The sequence below is a fragment of the Acanthaster planci genome, linkage group LG06 (assembly GCF_054643075.1).
Source record: "Acanthaster planci isolate LZ-2023a linkage group LG06, COTS_SCS, whole genome shotgun sequence".
Classification (NCBI taxonomy): Eukaryota; Metazoa; Echinodermata; class Asteroidea; order Valvatida; family Acanthasteridae; genus Acanthaster; species Acanthaster planci.
The window spans coordinates 2484606-2503150 of record NC_141782.1 but is presented as its reverse complement, the minus strand read 5'-3'; the positions used below and the strand labels follow the sequence as shown (position 1 = coordinate 2503150).

The 18545-nt window shown below is 39.7% G+C and overlaps 3 protein-coding genes across 10 annotated transcripts in view; 2 read left to right on the top strand and 1 right to left on the bottom strand.

Annotated features, from left to right (window-relative positions):
* Nucleotides 1–6641, top strand: part of LOC110973701 (hepatocyte nuclear factor 4-gamma-like) — a 44194-nt gene extending 37553 nt beyond the window's left edge. For all 5 annotated transcript variants that reach the window (XM_087137722.1, XM_087137720.1, XM_022224710.2 and 2 more), the window contains one exon: nucleotides 1296–6641. In XM_087137722.1, coding sequence (XP_086993848.1) covers nucleotides 1296–1597 — 302 coding nt within the window. In that variant the 3' untranslated portion in view covers nucleotides 1598–6641. The remainder of the gene's footprint in view (nucleotides 1–1295) is intronic.
* A 1834-nt stretch (nucleotides 6642–8475) lies between these two features.
* Nucleotides 8476–15539, bottom strand: LOC110973648 (divergent protein kinase domain 1C-like). 2 transcript variants are annotated; one of them, XM_022224627.2, is made up of 4 exons: nucleotides 15226–15539; nucleotides 13411–13605; nucleotides 11708–12571; nucleotides 8476–10724 (listed from the first exon to the last, which is right to left on the bottom strand). In XM_022224627.2, exons 2-4 carry the CDS (start codon nucleotides 13552–13554, stop codon nucleotides 10515–10517), a joined length of 1218 nt encoding a protein of 405 aa, XP_022080319.2. In that variant the 5' UTR covers nucleotides 13555–13605; nucleotides 15226–15539; the 3' UTR covers nucleotides 8476–10514. The 2 variants fall into 2 exon arrangements, with proteins under 2 accessions (XP_022080319.2, XP_022080318.2); XM_022224626.2 differs by having other exon boundaries at nucleotides 15376–15539.
* Nucleotides 15540–15669: 130 nt separating this feature from the next.
* The window catches only part of LOC110973672 (telomerase protein component 1-like), a 27343-nt gene continuing 24467 nt past the window's right edge, over nucleotides 15670–18545 (top strand). For all 3 annotated transcript variants that reach the window (XM_022224665.2, XM_022224666.2, XM_022224664.2), the window contains exon 1: nucleotides 15670–15796. The gene's annotated coding sequence lies outside the window, so the exon portion shown is untranslated. The remainder of the gene's footprint in view (nucleotides 15797–18545) is intronic.

Sequence of the window (18545 nt, the reverse complement as noted above, 5' to 3'; positions counted from 1 at the left end):
ATGCAGTTTTTATTCAGTGAAGTCATTCTGTTTTACTCTGCATTAGAAGGAACCAACTGAGCTCTCTGTTTTATGTATATCACTCAGTGTAGCCTCCTTATTTGAGTGTGATGGGCATTAAGTGGATGAGGTGTGGGTATGGTTCTTTTTTATTTGTACTGCACAAGATTCTTTAAGAGATCTTCAGCTCAAATATTGTTTGGGTAATTTGTAACTTGCAACTTGGTTTGTAGATTCGGGGACTTTCATGGAAGACAGGAATTGTTGGCTCCTGTTGACAGGCATTTTGTTTCTTGTGTGGACTTGAGACTAAAAGAGGTCCTCATACTGCAAATGTTAAGGGAAGACCTTATATGGACTTACCAGGTCTCCCTAAGGTTCCCTGTCTATCATACAGGTACAGCTGGGGTCGGGATTTGGAGTTATTAGTTGCAAATGAGCCATTTGATATTCCAACAGCCCATATGCCCAAAATGAAACACATCCAAGGTGTTGGACGCACATGCAGGGATTACAGTTCCAGTGCAGCCCTACACAAACTCAAGCATGTACAGTATGTACAGGATGTCCATAGCAGCATTTCTTTTTGCATCAGGTCTACTATCTTCTGTCATTCAAATGTGCTTTTGCATCCAGGTCTGTTCATATCTTGTATGAGCCAGTGTGAATGTAGAATAGTTGGTTATTATGCCGGATTGACTTTGTTGCAAACCAGCTTAACCCCAAAAGAGCTGGGTTAATGTGGCTCATCTTACGCTGGGGGGGGGAGGATTCTGCCTGCCCTTAAGAACTTGGCTGTCCCATACCCCAGTACCTGATTTTTTTTTTAACACTTGAATTTCACTCACCCCAGCTTATTTGGGCTTTTTAAGGGTTTATGAGAAAAATATGGGGAAAAAAAGAAGAAAATGAAATAATCAAAATACCAGCAAAACAACCTTAGCCACAGCACAAAGTTGATGTGATCTGTGTAAACCCTTCACACGTTGAGCTATGTCATTTGGGTATATATAAACTTCAAATTAATATGGACATACTCTTGTTTTTCACATATTTTAATTTTTGTCAACAACATGAATCTAGGTTGACGTGAATCAAGATCGAAAAAGTTTTGAAAACAGGACGGTGTCATGATTAATTTGAAGTTGATATGCAACGAAATGAAAAAGCTCACCACGTGAGGGTTTTACAGATCACATCACAAATAATAACTGGTGATCATTCGCCTGTTTGTAGCTGTTGTTAATGACCACACCGTGCAGTGCAAAAATAACGACTGTCGATTGTTTGCCTAGGTGCCAGCAATGACCCCGCCCAACAGCAAACGCCCATTGGCCCCCACGGCACCCACCTGCCACCAGGCACCGAGCACTTGGCCAACGGCCACACCAGCCACCCGGGCACGCCCAACTCCCTGTCAGCTGCAGTGGCGGGAGCGGCGGCGGCTGTTTCCACCCCCCACTTGGACAACTACAAGCTGAGCGTCAACAGTCCTGGCGCAGCAGCAGCTGGGACAGCCCAGGTCAGCCAGGCCGCTCCGCAAGCCCCCGCCCCGGTATCGGTGCCCATACACCTACCGAAGCAGGAGACCGTCTAGGAGTTTGAAAACTCTTGCATCATCCCCAACTCCTTAGATACTGTTTGCCTTCCAGAATCCTCCGCAATCTGACACTGTGCAGAAAACCCAAGCATGCGTACGTTCTTTGTGCTCAGAATTAAAGTTGGTATCAAGAGGTATATTTGTATAGATGATTTATAAGGAACGTTCACTGGAATTCCTGATCTCCCCTTTGTGGAAAGTATTTCGTTGAGTCTTGTGTAGAGTGTCTTGTCATGAACATTGGCTTTGTACAATGATCATTACAATGCTTACCACTATTGGCGGGGACCATTGCAAATGATAAGCAATAGCATTGCCACTGTCATCAGATTCTTCTATAATCCATCACTAGTCCTCAGGTCTTCCTGCAAGTTCCATCGCAGGTCATCAAGCCCCAAGCCAGGTCACAAGCTCTTTGCCTAGGCTAATAGCACCCCCTCACCAGCTGATAGCAGACAGGTTGGGGGGAATCATTTCATCTGAGTGCCCGGTGCATGCCCCAAAAGATCATACCATCATAATACTTATAGAAATTGGTTGCGCATGCTTCACGCATCCCACACAAAATGCACACATGCCTGTGCGAGTGCACTTTGAGATTCCAGGTGATCGTCTTTGTGTAAAACTCATCATCTTCTTGTCCCACTTGGAGCAGCTTCAGTGAGCTGACAGAAGCGTTCCTTTGTCATTATTCCACATGTAACTGGCTTGTGACTTGGCTTGTGACTAGACTTGTGATGCCTCAACAATGGCCCTGGCATCAAGCCCACATAAATTACAGTGGCCTGACTTGATTACTGCTTGTTGCACAGTCCTCCAAAACAACCCGGTGGATTTCGAAGGATTTTTGAAAGTTGAGGTTAAAACAGTGACTGCTTTGGATGGGACTGACTGATCAGAGCAGGAGCCATTAACGAGATGGTATACAGCGTCACGCATGCCACTCACAGATGCATACTCCAGGCGGACATGCATTCTTGCAAGTTTATACATGACCCTTGGTCAGAATGGCACAAGTAACATGTGCAAGCACGTGTTGTTCCAATCAGTAATGACTTCTGACTCTTGACACCAGTGTAGTCTGTCATAAAACTAGCCTCCCTTTGTGACTTACAATGCAGTATCTTTTCCTCTGAGGTAAAACTGAAGGAATACAGAAGAGCAGATCCCCAGACGCGAGCATATTACTGAACCACAAATTGAAGCAGTCAGCTTTTGTTAAATTACATTTCTCCCATAGATTTTGGGGGGTTTGGGCAAAAAAGGGCATCACACAGATTTCATCATCCTTTCTGTTTTTAGTGTTCATTGCGTAGACCTTTTCCCCATTACTAAAACTGACAAAATCAACTGGCAGTTACTATCCATGTGCATGTTCATATGCGCAGTGTTCTTCAAAACAGAGCCAGACAATCAGCACAAAATTCAATTCAGCGCAAAATTACCATTTATATAAATGGAGTTATTATTAGTAATAATATGTAAAAGCCTAAAGAAACACAGGACCAAAACAGAATGCATACATTCCCTATAAATGAGCCAATGCAACTGTGCTCACAAGATGTAATTCACAACACAGTATGACACCAAGAATTTGCCTGAAATCAAAGAGGCCATTTTTCCACTTTGTGGTTGTTTCCTACAGCGCATTATTTTGCACTTCTTATCTGTCAACATCTGTTGCAACATATCACACAAAGGAATGCATGTGAGAGCCATGTAAACGAACGTACCATTATCCACAAACAAAAACTGTAACTAAAAAAGGTGCACCTACCTCCTACAGAGTGACAGTGTTGTATTTAAGTCCATCACAAGTCCATCCCAAGTCATTCAGTCTTAAGCCAATTCACAAACTATTCAATTGAGCTGTGACAAACGTATTCTTTTTTCAATAACAAACTATTACTTATGACTGGCCTTGTGTATGAAATTATGACTGGACTTGTGAAGGGACTTGTGACAGGACTTGTGATGGACCCAAATACAGCACTGCATATTTGTGAGAAGAACTGTGCGCATGTGTCGACTTTTTTTTTTTACCATGATACACTGCAAAAAGTGGCCTTTTTTCTAGTAAACACAAGAAGCGCCTTGTGGGTGGCACCTACCCTGCCTGAGAAATATAGTGCTACCCAAGGCATCAAGTCAATTTGTAAAGCAACCACTTATCAAGAATCACCCAGATTCATGCTTGTCGAAAATGGAGCTGACGAAAAAACTTCAGCTTTACCTGATATGGTCAGTTCAGCGGAGGTGTATGAGTGCAGAAATCTGTCTGTGTTATCAATTAGGGTGCTTAGAAAATTATTCCATGCCAGAGATGCCCATATTTTTGTTGGTCACACAACATATTGTAAAACTGTGATTAAGAAGGAAATTAATTCATTTTGCTCCAATTTCTTAGCCAAAGGTGTCGACGCAATTTAAGTTGTAATGTTTTAATGCAAATTTTTGATTGTCATTGCCAGCCATTGCTTCTTAATGAAAAACCGATGTTTTGCCTTATACTTTACATATCAAATCTGAAATTAAATAGAAATGAAATAATATCAGGAAATTGTCTGCTGTCAGTACTAAAAAGTTTGCAATCAAAATTTTATAATTTATGAATGAGTGATTTTGAAGTTTCAATAAATGATTTTATACAAATCTGTTGTAATTTTGTGTGATTTTTATAATGAAAAGTGAAATCAGGTACTGAGAAATTGTAAATATTTATGTAAAAGTGATAATCTTATTGATACAATTCTTGTGATTTCAGAATCCCTTTGTATAGTAACACAATTTCTGTTATGGCAAATAATATTGGACTTTTCAAAAGTGAATGATAAGAAGCTTGTTCTTGACTTAATCTGGCATCTTTCATTTTTTCAATCCTTACCATAATTGGTATAATATGCAAGTTTTCTGTACATAATTTAGGCATATTTCCATTCGTTATGTTATTCATATTAACAAAATATGTGACAAAAATGAGTGCTCACACAGTTTATCTATAAATTTAACACATTTCAGTCGTGTACAAATGTTGTTAATTTGTCCCAACACTTTTCTCAAAATAAATGGTGATTCTCCCAATGTGCGTTCTTTTAGGAGAACTTTGCTCAAAACAACCAAAGAAACTATATGTAAACAGATATTTTGGGAATAAACTTGTGTAATATAGACAACTATTTTTGGGGGATTACTGTATATTTTGGCTAAGACTTTAAAGGTGAATTAAAAAGTATTTGTAAAGTTTATAACATTCCCATGTGGATGGTTGTGTCAGTTTTCATAATGAAATGAAATGAAATGATGGTGTGCAAACTTAATGCAGAGAAGTTTCCAATTTGGAAATTAAATTGCAGATAAAATTACAATAACTTAATTTCTAATTGTAACCTACATTTTGTTGAGTTCATAATAGTAGATGTATAATGTGTGTACATACTATGAGATGTTTGAATAAGCAGTATTGTATGTTTCAGACAAAAGTTGTAATTTTAGATGCTTTTTGGAACTGTTATTCCATTTGTAGTTTTAGAGAACTAGTGCTTTGAGAAGACATAACCCTAATGTACCGGTAGGGACTGAAAGGCAAATATGTTCTTTGTACCACAAAGTAAAAATGGATTAAAAGAAATAAACTTCTACACTTTGCAGTGTGACATTATACTGACGTGGAGAAAGTTCACGTTTGGGACTCTCTTCATTGTGAGAGTCTTAAAGATTCAGGCTGCTTCCAAATTTGTTGTCAAGGGCTCAGTCTAAATCCTTGGCTGCATTGGAACTACATGTACACAGCAATGCGCTGACATAAGATGTAGCCGTAGCTCCAGAAGCCCGTTTTGGAGACGGCCTTTAGAGTGTGATGCCATACAACCTAACAACACAAGAAAAAAACAGCTGGCCCAACAGTTCTCCAGTGTTGCATCAATGATGTGTGCCAAAAGAAGCATCTTGTACCTTGACCCCATTTCTCTGCCTTTGATCCATATGTATTTGCACCGGACTACAGGATGGCTTGTCTTTTCCAAAAGAGAGAAAAAAGTAGGGCATACCCAGTTTGTTTCAGGTTTCAAATTGAAATAGCCCAGCTTCACTTTATTTGAAGGTGTTTTCTTGAAAAATATTTTGAACCCTCGATTATTGCTGATGTGATACAAGTGACCCTGTCTATGCTTAACAGAAATACTGAGTTGCAGCTGATGAGTGTAACATTGGCCAGGTTTGTATTTGAAGACAAGGCCAATTTCATTCACTCATGCACCAAAATGTGCCCAAACCTGCAGTGGTGTGTACAAAGACAGGACATTTGTAGTAGGAAAAATGAATTAACCTCAGAAAGGGGCATTTTCTGAAGCCTGATAGTTTCAATAGTCAGAAACAGAATAGAGCACAACTCTAAGAAATTTTTTTTACAGAGGTGTCTCTTTTTGTAAAATCTGTACTCCAGGGCTGTGCTGAATATACTCAACTTTTAAAATCCACTTCATATTTGAACAACCAAATATTAAAATTTTACAAGAACTCACAGCCCTCCTGTACAGATTTTTGTAATAAACTCGGTATATATTTACAGAATTCCTCATGCTGTGTGTAAACTTACATTGTACATGTATGTGTCAACTGTAGGATTTTGTCTGGAAACATAATCAAGTTTCATTTCACGTTACTTTGTGGTGCAAGGAATTTGTTTTTGATGTCAATTTTTGTTATTTAGAAATTGTTCGCTATCATTTAATGTTGTGTTTTAGATGTATGCATTAATCCAGAGATTAGCCCTTGGCCTGTTGACAGCTTGTATATGTGCCTTCTATCCTGAATCTCTTGAAAATATGAAACATTAAATGTAACAATTATAATTTATCATTTTTTATGAAGAGATTCCAAACATTACTGTTAACGTTTACTCTGATAAATCAAAGCAACTTGGGAACACCGATTCCAACATGGATTTAATTTATTCAAACTCCTTCCAAAGTAATAATGTATCCTAAGAGTTGCTCTATCACAGGTGTGCGTTACTTAAAAGATCAAAATTACTGTTAACAAATTCACAGATGCTTTTGTGTTACTTTGTGTGTTCCCTCGAGCTACATGTAAGCATTAACATCAGCAATATTAGCATATCAGGGCACCCTGCCCCCTTCCCCCCAGGAAAGTTGCCTCTTTTTTATAAGGAACTGAAAGTGCTAATCTTTAATGTAGATTTTAACTCCTTTAAGAGAGAGGGGCAAATGGGAGGAGAAAGGATTCTTTTTGAGGATGAAACAAAGAAATGGCCATTTGGGGTTTTTGTTTTTTTGTTTTTTTTTATTTCCAATTTTTCCTCCAGAACTCAAAACCTGGATCCGCCACTGATGGGGAATGCTTTAACGCATTATTTCCTCAGTTCTGCCACTTTTGAATTCTTCATTGACAACGTTTGTGCACTACTGATAGGGAGTTAACATTGACGTTCTCTGCTGTGTTCAGATGTTATGCCTGTAGCTGGATATAACATGGGCACCTATGGAAGTGGCTGGGTAGTGGCTGCAACTTCTCCTCATAGAAGCATTGTGTTACTTAGCCACAGCCATTTGATTCGGACAGGCCATTAGAATTTTCTCCTTCAAAGTGGCACTGAAGGTACCTTAACCAAGGGTAATGAAAACTTGGTATTAAAAACACCCTGAAAAGTTGTTCCTGGTGGGAATAGGCCATATTGGTGGTACCAAAATAGCATTGTTATAGTCAACTACTTTTGAAGGACCAAGTTCACTACCAAGTATTGAACTGGTTAGGAGGCAAGAAAGCTTGAGAACAATGGAATTCGATGGAAAATGCACAAAGGTGTGACTACACATCGAGTTCAAGACTCCAGAAACTCCCAATTTTGTGAACTTAAGGAGAAAAGTCCTCAGTTGAGAGCTTATGTCATAAAAATTTATTAAACAGTGATGGTCTGAAGTCATTCTATTTTCTTATCACACCTTTGAGCATTTACTGTCCTATGCCCATGTTCTCCAGCTTTTTTCCTCCTAATCAGTTAACTATTTGGTACAAAATTTATTCAAAAGTACTTGACTAAAACACTACATTTCATGGGTACAAACATGGATGTGCTTTTTAAGTCATCTTGCTATCGTTTTTAAACATCACAATCTACAGTGTTTAAATTAAAGTCACACATCTGACAACTTGCAAGTAATTGAGGTGTTTCTACTCTTTGTATCTCGGAATTTGCATCATTACAGTGCCCCTGCTCACATATGGGCTCTTACTGTCTTGTTGAAGAAAAGTTCATTTTAAGAAATATAAAAGCTTTATTTACAGTTGTACAATATACTGTGTTGAGCTTCACAAAAAAAATAAATAAAAAGGTTATAAACTCATGCCCACAAAGAAAGAGTATGTTAGAATCGACAAGGAAGACTTTTGTTATAAAAAAATGGCACATAGTTTGCAGTGCAAGTCATCTGTTCCTTAACTTTCTCACTGAGACAATTCAGTGGGAGATTTTGAGATGCTGGTGGCAACAATTATACCTTTTTGCCAGCCCTGAGCATGTGCATACAGTTCTGAGTATGCATGCACCGCTCTTTAGCACACGCAAGGCTGGAATGGCTGCTGCCACCGGTCTCTCTCCTCAAAGCCTCCCTTTCTGGATGGCAATAAGAAAAAACTTGCACAACTTAATTTTTCTCACTAATTCTAGTGTTCAGATGAATATTTACTGTCTTCTCTTGGTTACCTTCAACTGAAGTTTGCTTAGCCCGGAAGCAAAATTCTTATGAAATTGCTTTAAAAGTGAAAATTTATCCTCCAGCACTAATAAAGAATGGCGTAATTTACCTGCAGGTTCTGAGTGCTGTGTACAAGATCATGAAAAACAGCTTTTTTAGTAGAGTTTGAATCTTTGTGATGAATTTCTTGGTGAATTCTTCTCAAAGGCATTGGGAATCAGTGGGTCTTTGACGAACCTGGCACAAGAAAAAAAAACCTGCTGCATGTATTGTACTGCACTTCAGAAACACACTTCAGTTGTTCTGATTACTTTCATGTGAGATTGGCCAATCAATAAGAAAAAATTTGCTTGTATTTAGGCATTATTTTTTGTGTTAATTACTTGATTTAATGATGGAATCAAATGAGATCTATTTTGATACAGTGTTGACACAGATTGTACAAAAGGAAAATTGTGTGCAATAAAAAATTTTGCAGCCAAGTTTGGAGAGTTTATGCAGCATGTTTGTAGACACTGTATCTTTTCAAATTGTTTATTTGTGTGCATCGACATGCAAAATAAAAACTTCATCTACATACATTTGAATCTGTGTATTAAATACTTCATGAAAACTTTAAAATTCTACGGGAATCAACAAATCCAGTGAGGTTTCACTGGACATTTCCCAAAGGCTCCCTTCTAATGGTGGAAAGCACTGTGACGAGTTTTCCTTGGAATGACTGCCAGGAACAGTGGTTCCATACATTACTGTAGTTATATTGCTTACCGCCATCAGTAGGGGCCATTGGAAATGACCAGTGATATGGCATTACTGTTGTCGCGGGATTTGTCTTTCATGGAAAAATAATGTTGGATATGGAACAAGGTTGACCCCAACTGTTGAATAGTAAATTCCATTCGCTATGGGCAAATGGGACTATCTCAGCCCCGGAGTGAATAATGTAATAAATAATGGATCTACTAATAATGGATCAACAGCAAGTAAATAGGAGCGTCACAAGATGTGAGTTCCGCTAATCAAATGAGAAGTATCGGTGTGTAAGTTATATAAAAACACCTCCTGAACTACTGTAAAACCAGGCCTTTCTACAGCACATTCTCAGACTAATATCGGAGAATTCTCAAACTATTCCTCTGTACCTCAGTAAACCTGTCATACATGTAAATCAAGTGATCAAAAGTTTTTTTAAAAGGCTGTAGACAGCTTTGGTACATGTAGATGGGCCAATGAAGGTTGTGAAATATGCAATGTTCCTGAGTGTAATACAAAATTTCCAGAAAATGGCTTAAAGCCCTGCAGCCTAGTTTTGAAAAGATGGGGTCAATTTTTTTTTTTCAATCTGGCAAAAAAAAATTAGGCTGATGCAGAATGCATGCAACTGCCAGTGCGTTGGTAATATGTGGCATACAGGGACCAGTCAACCATTGTCAACCTGCCTTAATCCTTCCTGATGTCACCCATTACCACACAATAGATTAAAATTTTGAATGATCTCAAGGTTCATTTAAATACCTTTTAATCTTTTGTGTGGTAATGCCTGACCTCAGGAAGGAGTATGGAAAGGTTGGCAGATCTGCATACATGGAAGTAGCCAAACATTTAACAAACTTTTCACCAGGAAAGGTTTGTTGTCTTTCTTCAACAGTACAACCCTGTCTTGTTTCTTAATTGTAAGTTTTTAACAGATAAATAAACATTTACAAATGCACAGGTAAGGATCATTTTTATGGAGTGATAGATTGAATGGCCGAGTGGCATGACACGCTGAATCGGTCACCTTGTGGAGTTAGTCTTTCCACTGCACAAGTGTGGAAAGATTAATACCTTTTATATAACACGTGAGTAAATCCTCTGTGCATGCAAGCTGCCGCAGCTTGTCCCAAAAGTGCAACAAAGTTTTCACATTTTAACCTGTGACTAAATTTTTGTCTGAGTGAACGAGCTGTAACTGCCCTCTACCATGTGTGCATGTAGTAAAACGTTCATAGTGCAACAAGCAGTGACTATGCTCACAAAGCATGTGCACAATCCAAAAGAATATTTTACAAGCATGTTCAATGGTCGCACCATTGTTCAAAGTATGCACCGTTGAATACACCGAATTATTCGATGGCACGTTATCACCAATCTCCCAACTCGATGACAGGGATTTGTTTCATGTTCAGGTGTTGTACAGACTGAAATATTTAACTGTCTGACTATTGGTCTCCCCGCTCTATACTGTCTGATAGAAGCCTGTAAAGCCTTTGGAATGTCTCTGTGGTTGAGCCCTTGGCCACTCTTTCCCCCTCATCCGGATAGACGCACTTCTGTAACAGCTGGGAGATTTCCTCTTCGATTTTCGGAGGTGAGTGTCGCAGAAGACCAGGACTGGTGACCTTGCGAAGGAAGACGTCATTACATATGGCCTACAGGGAAACGAGGAGTTCAAACAAGATGTCAGAATTTTGCTTTGACTTGCACAGGTAGGTCACTCAGGCCAAAGATGTTTATTGAGGAAAGTAAACAATGCAATGCAAATCACTGTTGTCCTCCAATGGAACGCTTTCAGTTTAAGATGCCCTCGTACACAATACTTTTAGCTTTTCCTTGCGATTCAGGACAAACATGTACTTCAGGAACTTTCATACTTTTTAAACCAGGGAATGACCAGTAGACACGCAATGAGTACTAGATAACAAAAAATGAAGAAATGTTTCATTTATAAATTTGTGAAGTCTGGTTTTGATGAGTAATTTTGACACCTCCACCAAAAAAAACCTGGGAGTGGATTTGAAATCTTTCTTTCCGGTGTGCTCAAGCTGAGAAAGTAAGGTACAATGTTAATTTCTCACAGATGAAATCTACTCCGAACAGGAGCAATAGAGGGCATGATTTTGCATACCACCAGTGGTCCTTGGGTGGAAACTTGCCACTTTCAGGCTCAAGTTCATGCACAATTGGTCAAGATGCACTGATCATCTGTGATGTAGTTCCTTGATGCTGAGCCTTGGCCTTAAGGCTGCCTTAAGGCTTGATTTTAGCACCTTGGCCTTGATAGCCTTAAGGCTTGTGGGTCAAAGCCTACATGTAGGCCTCTGCCTTACCCTTGAGAATCAGATCCTTGGCCTTAGCCTTGAGGATCGAAGCGTTTACTCCAACACCGTGGAGCATGCTTGACCAGTAGCTATTTGAATGTACAGTCCTCGAGCGTGTGCATGAGCTTGGCCAACAAACATCCCCCTATCCATTTCTTCTTTGCTAAGAAGTGTACACATATACATGTACCTGTACTTCAACTCGGGGTGGATAGAGATTGCTTTGATTTTTGACACAGCACGGAGTGGCATGTGTTGAATTTGTCCTGTAAGGCGTGTGGGGACATTGGCAGGAAAAAGGACAAGTGCTGTACCTGGAAGTTGTTGTTTTTCCGTTCCCTGGTACATTTCTTAACTGCCAAGTTGCACTTTCCGTGACAGTCAAAGAAGTCGCAGTCTTTGTCACTCGTACAGTCAGGCTGTTCCAGGAAGTTGCGCATCGTGTTATCAAAGAAACTGATGTCAATGTCGATGGCTTTCACTCTAGAGTCTACTATGCCAAAATTCTCTGGCTTCACGTCACAGAGATGTAGAATGTCTTTGAACTCTGTCTCTGTAGCTCTGACAATATCAAGTAAACCTATGGCAGCTTTGGCACGCCTCTGCCAGGAAGAAGACTGGTACCGTTCCAGTACGCCGTGCGATGGCAATTGTTGTAGGATGGCACTTGGAGGAAAGTATTCCTCCACGTAAAAATGCCCACATGCACCATAAATTTCAGGGAAGAAGGACTTTTCTTTGAAAAAAGTAAAAAAGAGGTATTCTTCCTGCTGCAACAATGCCCAGAGACTGTTCATCTGTATGGTGGTAAAGTCCTCAGAGATGTGGCCGGGCCCAACCAAGACACGACGTAGCAGCTCTTCCTTACGGACATCCAACTTGATGCCAAAGGTCGACTGGATACGGTCATGCACCACGCTGGCAAACGTCTCCCGCGTCATAAGCCGATCTGAGGATTTTGCGCCGCTATCCTCGTTCAGTAACCCCTGGAAAAGCGGCTCGTATTCTGACAAGTTGGCGTGGCGGGATTTGAGCACTGCACGGCGATCATCCACCATGACCTCCATGACCTTCTTACCCTCCACACGGTTGAAGCACCTCTCGTATTGGAAGGAACTGGAGCTGCATATCTTGGGGCAGAAGTTGCCGTCAACTTTGCCGACAGCATACAAAGCACACTGGAGAATGAGAACACAGTGCAATGAAATTTTCACACGAAAAATTACATGACATCATTTTGGATGTCAAAGGCATCCAAACTGATGTCATGTCTCATACATGTACATGTAGCTAAGCTTCTGGTACAAAATGGTATCACCACTTTTGGAGATCCCGACGATTTGCACGTTTGTATGCTCACATCAAAGGGAAAGATGAACATGGATCTGAAAATGCATGCTTTTTAGAAATTTTGTATTGTCCAAGCTTTTGTGGACAATTTAGGATGCTGTTGCCATGATTTCAATCAGGGAAGGCACTGTTCAGGTTATACATGTATTAATTTTCTTCAGATCATAGACTCATTGAAGACATTTTCTGAGGAAGATTTGCTCATTTGCTTACATTGCCATGTACATGTTCATGCACTTATGAAACAATAAATCACCCCATAGAGAAGGAACTTGGGACAGCAGTATGACAGAAATTCCAGCAGTTTCTTGTGCACAAATCAATGGACCACCGAGTTTTCCCCTGGGACAGCATCAAAGTTTTTGCTCATGAATATGGAAATAACATTTGCACGTAAAAAGGTGCCAAATTTTTTCGTAAAGTAATGTTGATGGTTTTATCCACAAATAAGCCAGAACAGCATTAGTGGGAAAATTAATATTGACTGCATAAGCTTTGAAGCAGTTATGGGGATCATGTTTTTGAAAAAAATTGTAGGACTGACATTGGAAAATAAAAAGATTTCTCAAAAATCAGGGTGTTGGCTTTTTTCAGGAGGTTCGGCAGAAAATGTGGAACATTGAAACATTTTAAGCAGACCTATTCAAAGATAATTTGAGAACAGTACCAGCTTGCGTAGAATAGCAAGGGAACCCTCTTTTGTGCATCTTTTGCTCGTCATCTTGTGACACAGAAACAGGAAAAACACTGCCAGGGCCAGGAGAAGAACAAGGAAGAGATGGCATATGAGCCTCTTGATCAGTCGCACCATCGTTCAGGGAAAAGGTGTGATCTGTCATGACATCCAGGGAACAATTCAGATCTAATGGAAAGGAAAAGCGACCAAGTGAATGATCTGTAAAAATATGACTACAAAAGATGATAATGAAGCCAGTCCTTAAGCTTGTCCCAGCAGTAATCTGAGGTAAGTGTGGTCCAGGGAAGAATTCCAAAACCAGGCCATCACCATTACTGAGAATTGTACACCCAAACATGTTTGAAAAGGGGCACCTCAGGCTCCATGACTGTGATTCATTTTAGGCATGTTGGGGAGGGTTCTGGCAAAGAAAGTGGGTTAAATCTACCCCCCAGAACAGCACGGTTAAACGTCCTCCACGCTCCCGGCAGCAGACGTTGAAGCCCACATTTGGGGGGAGGTACAATGTAGGTTCAGTCATGTCAGCACCCACACTAACGTGTAACACTAACAGGTTTGAAAGTATAGCTAGTGGATATATTACAAAGCTGAAACACAACCTCAATATTCTACGTTACAGCATAACACAAAAAGCTCTACCATAAGGTTTAAAATTCTGCACACACAAATCGATATTATTCCTACATCAGACATGCCCTCACAGTCACAACTCACAATCATAGGCCTGGGCTGATAACTGAACAGAGCACCATTCCTATTGCAGTTTGCACCACTAATCTACGACCAGACTTTTTTCTGCAAAGTGGAGATTCCTGGCGCATAATAGGAGAATTGGCCATTCCAAATAATAGCATAGCCAACATGGCCAGTGCCAAGGCTCGCAAAACCATAAATACCAGGCTCAAGTGGCCAACCTTTCCAAGCATTTCGAAGGGGTGGATCTGATAACTCTCAAGGTGGGGGCACTGGGTCACTATTCACCTGACCTCATATCAGCCATGTCTGCCCTTATGCCTGGTACAACAAAGAGGTTGATAAAGTCTCTGCTGACAGACATCACAAGAACTGTAGTGAATGCCTCATATACCATATTCTGTGGTCATAACAGTGATGGAGACTGGGCTCATAAGCCATTTCAAGGAAAATCGTATATGCAGGTAATTTAAGTTGTATTCCATGTTGATGAGTCATTATACATGTACATGTACATATATGAAAGCCAGTGCATGCAGTTACCCTACCCTTTTGACTTGTTGCATTTTTACCTGTAATGTTTTTTAATTAACATCTATCTTTGCTCAGAAGCTGCCTCAGATCAAATTTTAGCTTTTTTAACATTACATATTAATGAATATAAAATTTTTATGGTTAGGTTGCTGATTCCCTTCTTACCAATGTCACATACCTATTATTCCTAGGTTTTCTTTATAAATGTTTTGACGCATTATTCCCCTTCGTGCAGTTTTTAAGCCGTTCTCTTCCCCTTAATCCTCTACTCCCTTTCTCAAAATTTGTACGAAATTTATCCCCCCCCCCCAGTTTGTCTCACCAGGCCTCTCCAAGGCTCTCCTTTTGCTTTCTTGCCTGTGTCCTAGGTCAAACGTTCTCTTCTAATCGCTTCTTTTTACAATTTTAGTGTCTTTCCTTGGTGCTCTTTTGTTAATTGTGCAATTTGTCTATTTGTAAACTTCTCTGACCTGGGTTTATACTGTAACTTTAATTCTTTCTGAGCTTTTGATGTTTCTCATTGACAGTCGTTTGATAAAGGTATTTCGAACACCTTACCATCCCAATCAAATTCTGTATCTAGTCGGCAAGCATCCAGAGCAGAGGACACATCACCATGCATCACATTCACACCAACCCAAAAAAAAGAAACGTTTGGAAATTGGAGATCAGCAATAATTCACTGTCATAACAATGAACAGATACCACCTTCCAGAGTGAATTGTCAGCTGATCTGGTCTTGTTTCCATCAACTTCAAGCTTCCTCCATGGCTGAGCTCAGCAGATCACATGTACATCTACATATACTTACATGTACATACATGTATGTACCGATCACGTCGATTATGTACATAAAAACATTCATGTTACACGGGGATTACCCCCTAATTTGTGAGGGCGCTCTGAGGTTCGCTCATCCTAAGCCATGAGGGCGCCCTTTTTAAGTCTCATACCTAGACTTCTTGAAAGAAAATACAAAAACGCTATTGGAGATCCCGACTATTATCATTTGTATGCTCATATCGTAGCAACGATTGGGTTGGGTGAATGCCGTCATCAGGTCATTACGCTTTCAAGATAAGAATTCAAAAGTAGCCTAGGTCTGTTGAAAGAGTAGCCAGCACGTGTAGTAAGTTCATTTTCTGTTTTTAATGCAGTTCGCAAAACAACTTTTCTGATTTTGGTCAAATCTTGCTATAGATGTGTCAAATTTGGTGGGCAGGCAAGTCCAATTGAAATTCTGCCGATGAAAACGTTTATGCGAAAAAAATAAAGCTTTGCCGAATTTTATTTTATGCTTGAAAATGTTGCCATTAAAAATATCTGGACATCGATTCACTGTTGCAAATTTTATGTTTACTGTGGTGATTTTCCATTATAGCGATCGGAAACAATTTTGCCATAGACTCCAATGGCAACGGCGGCCATGTTGGCTGCCAGCATTTCAAATCTCGTCATTTTTTTCAAAATCGTGTGGGAAAATTACATTATTATCACATGACTTGATAAAAGTGAAGTGACGTCATTGCTGCTCAAACAATCAATATAAGCATAAACTAGGGGCGTCACTAGATTGTGGTTTGGTCCCCGACCTGATAAATGCTGTGTTGAGATTACTAAATATGCCAGCGACAACGTACTTTGCAGGAAATTTTGCAAAACTCCATGCATTCCATCGCAATCTATGTTCGCCCTAGTATGCTTACTTGCACATGCACGAAATGTGGCAACCAGTCTATTCATCCCGTGGGGACCTCATGCATTGAAAAAAACAACAATGTTCCAAGATTTCTTCAAGTTAATCCACAGAACTTATTATCTTAGTAATTTAATTTATGTTGTCTTGCTTGTACTTGAAGCGAGCATGTTTCCACAAAATTTCCTTCCACGGCCTACCAAGGTTTATCTGTACTTGGGCTTCCGTCTGGATGCATTGACAATTACCAGAACGATGTGTACAGAGTTGTGTATTGCTTTGACCCAATTGCTAGTCCAACCATATTAATTCACCATGGACAATGCAGTCGTCATTAATTTAGTGAATGCCGTAGAGTTTTCTAGAAACATGTATAACTTCAATGCCATTTGTAGAACTCCTCTCTTGACCATTTTTTGAAGAGGCTTTTGAAAATGTGACTTTCATACTGGTTAACTAACTATGCAAATTTGAATCCACCATGTGGCAAGTGTTAAAACACTCACAGTTTCCCCTCAAAATATCCCTCAAAACTCAAAACCCTGCCCTTCTTTGACAATAACCTTTAGTACGAAGGTCATGAACATGATGAAGGTGAATTCAAAATCTTTCTTTGGTGGTCAGTAGTTTGCCCGGTTCCGCAAACATTTGCCAGTTCCACAAACCTCGCCATCTGTATGGTAGATCTTGTTTTGTCAACACAGAAGTGCATGTACCACACGCACTCTGAAAGCTTGCATTGTAACATAATCTGAAACTGTTTGTGGAACTGGCAAAAAATCTTGCACAACATACATATATCCTGCACGTAGGCCTAAATTTGAAAATGAACAGAACTCATATTTTCACAGTGGGATCAGTGTTCGATTTCCCCTGTGTCACATCGCAGTTTGCGACGCAGTATCTGAAATAAATCACAAATTGTGCGATGCAAAATGCATAGGGCTTCATGCTGTAATACGCTTAAAACAACAATTTACACATGACATACAGTGGGCACATTATCCTTTGAAATACACATACATACATGTATATGCAGAAATTGAGCCCGCAAGGTGCTGACTCACAAAACTCACGTTCACTTCAGATAGCCAAAGTAGTGAACCAGTAAGACTCACGCATTTCGGACGAGTGGAGCGGCATGGCTCTGGGGGCAAGGTGTGCAAGCAGTCATCATTTCCTGTCTCCCAGTTGGACATTGCATTAAGTATTAACTTCTAGGCATTTCAAATGGAAGTTGAAAGTGATGCAGGTGTAAAATTAATTAAACAGGAAAAATGAGGTGAAAAGAACCAAAGCAAATCAACCAATCCATCAAAACATAAAACTTTTAAGAAGGAAATTCTCACTTTAGACCCTGCCACTGTTGTTTACTTTCCGCATCATTTAATCATCCGTGTTGTCTCCCAACATTTCTTCATTCCATGTCTGAATACTTGCTTACTAAGCAGCCGATTGAAACCACATCCACAGAAGCAGCTGTGTTTTTAATTCTTTTAAAACTGATTCACAAACCATAAGCAAACTATATAGATCACTAAAAGTGTGTTCAGTCCTCCCGTCCAACTGTGTCTTTCATTTTTATGTTTCTGAAAGGTGGGTGAAAACACTGTGTAGGGAATGACAGCAATGGTGGCTATTTTGAAAAGCAGAAAAAAAGGGGAAAAGCCTGCCCCCACCTCCTTTTCAAATATGTACATGCTGAATATGTTTATTTTGTTTTGCTTTGTTTTACTTACTCTCGGTATGACTACACGGAAGCAACCGGGGTTGATTTGTTAAACTTTGTTTCCAGCTTTGCATAAATGAAACTTTTTTCCTGTATCCCAATTTGATGCTGCAGCAGCGAGGAAGTGCTTTATACTCTAGAATGTATTTAATGATAATTTCATTGTGTGTGCTTCGTGTTTTCGCAATGCTGTGAATTATTTCATCCACTTTGCCTTATGAAAAGTCTTCCCTTGTCCATTTTGATAATCAGCAAAGTATTTTGATGCATGATACTGCATTTACATGTACCGTTAGCTAGGGAAGATTTTAACATTTCACTAAACAAACAAATAATATTTTCCGACAAACCACGCTGTGAAGACTGTGTTTTAAAACCATACACCACATACTAAAGGAATGTTGGATGTTGATACACTACTCATTCAAGTCTTTAACATGAGGAAAGCTTTCA

Excerpts from the sequence above, each read along its gene's own strand:
- LOC110973648 (XM_022224627.2), bottom strand. The coding sequence starts at position 13,554 with ATGGTGCGACTGATCAAGAGGCTCATATGCCATCTCTTCCTTGTTCTT. Across the intron at positions 12,572-13,410 it reads TTGCTATTCTACGCAAGCTG|TGTGCTTTGTATGCTGTCGG; the intron begins GTACTGTTCTCA and ends CTCATTCTCCAG. Across the intron at positions 10,725-11,707 it reads GGAAAAACAACAACTTCCAG|GCCATATGTAATGACGTCTT; the intron begins GTACAGCACTTG and ends GTTTCCCTGTAG.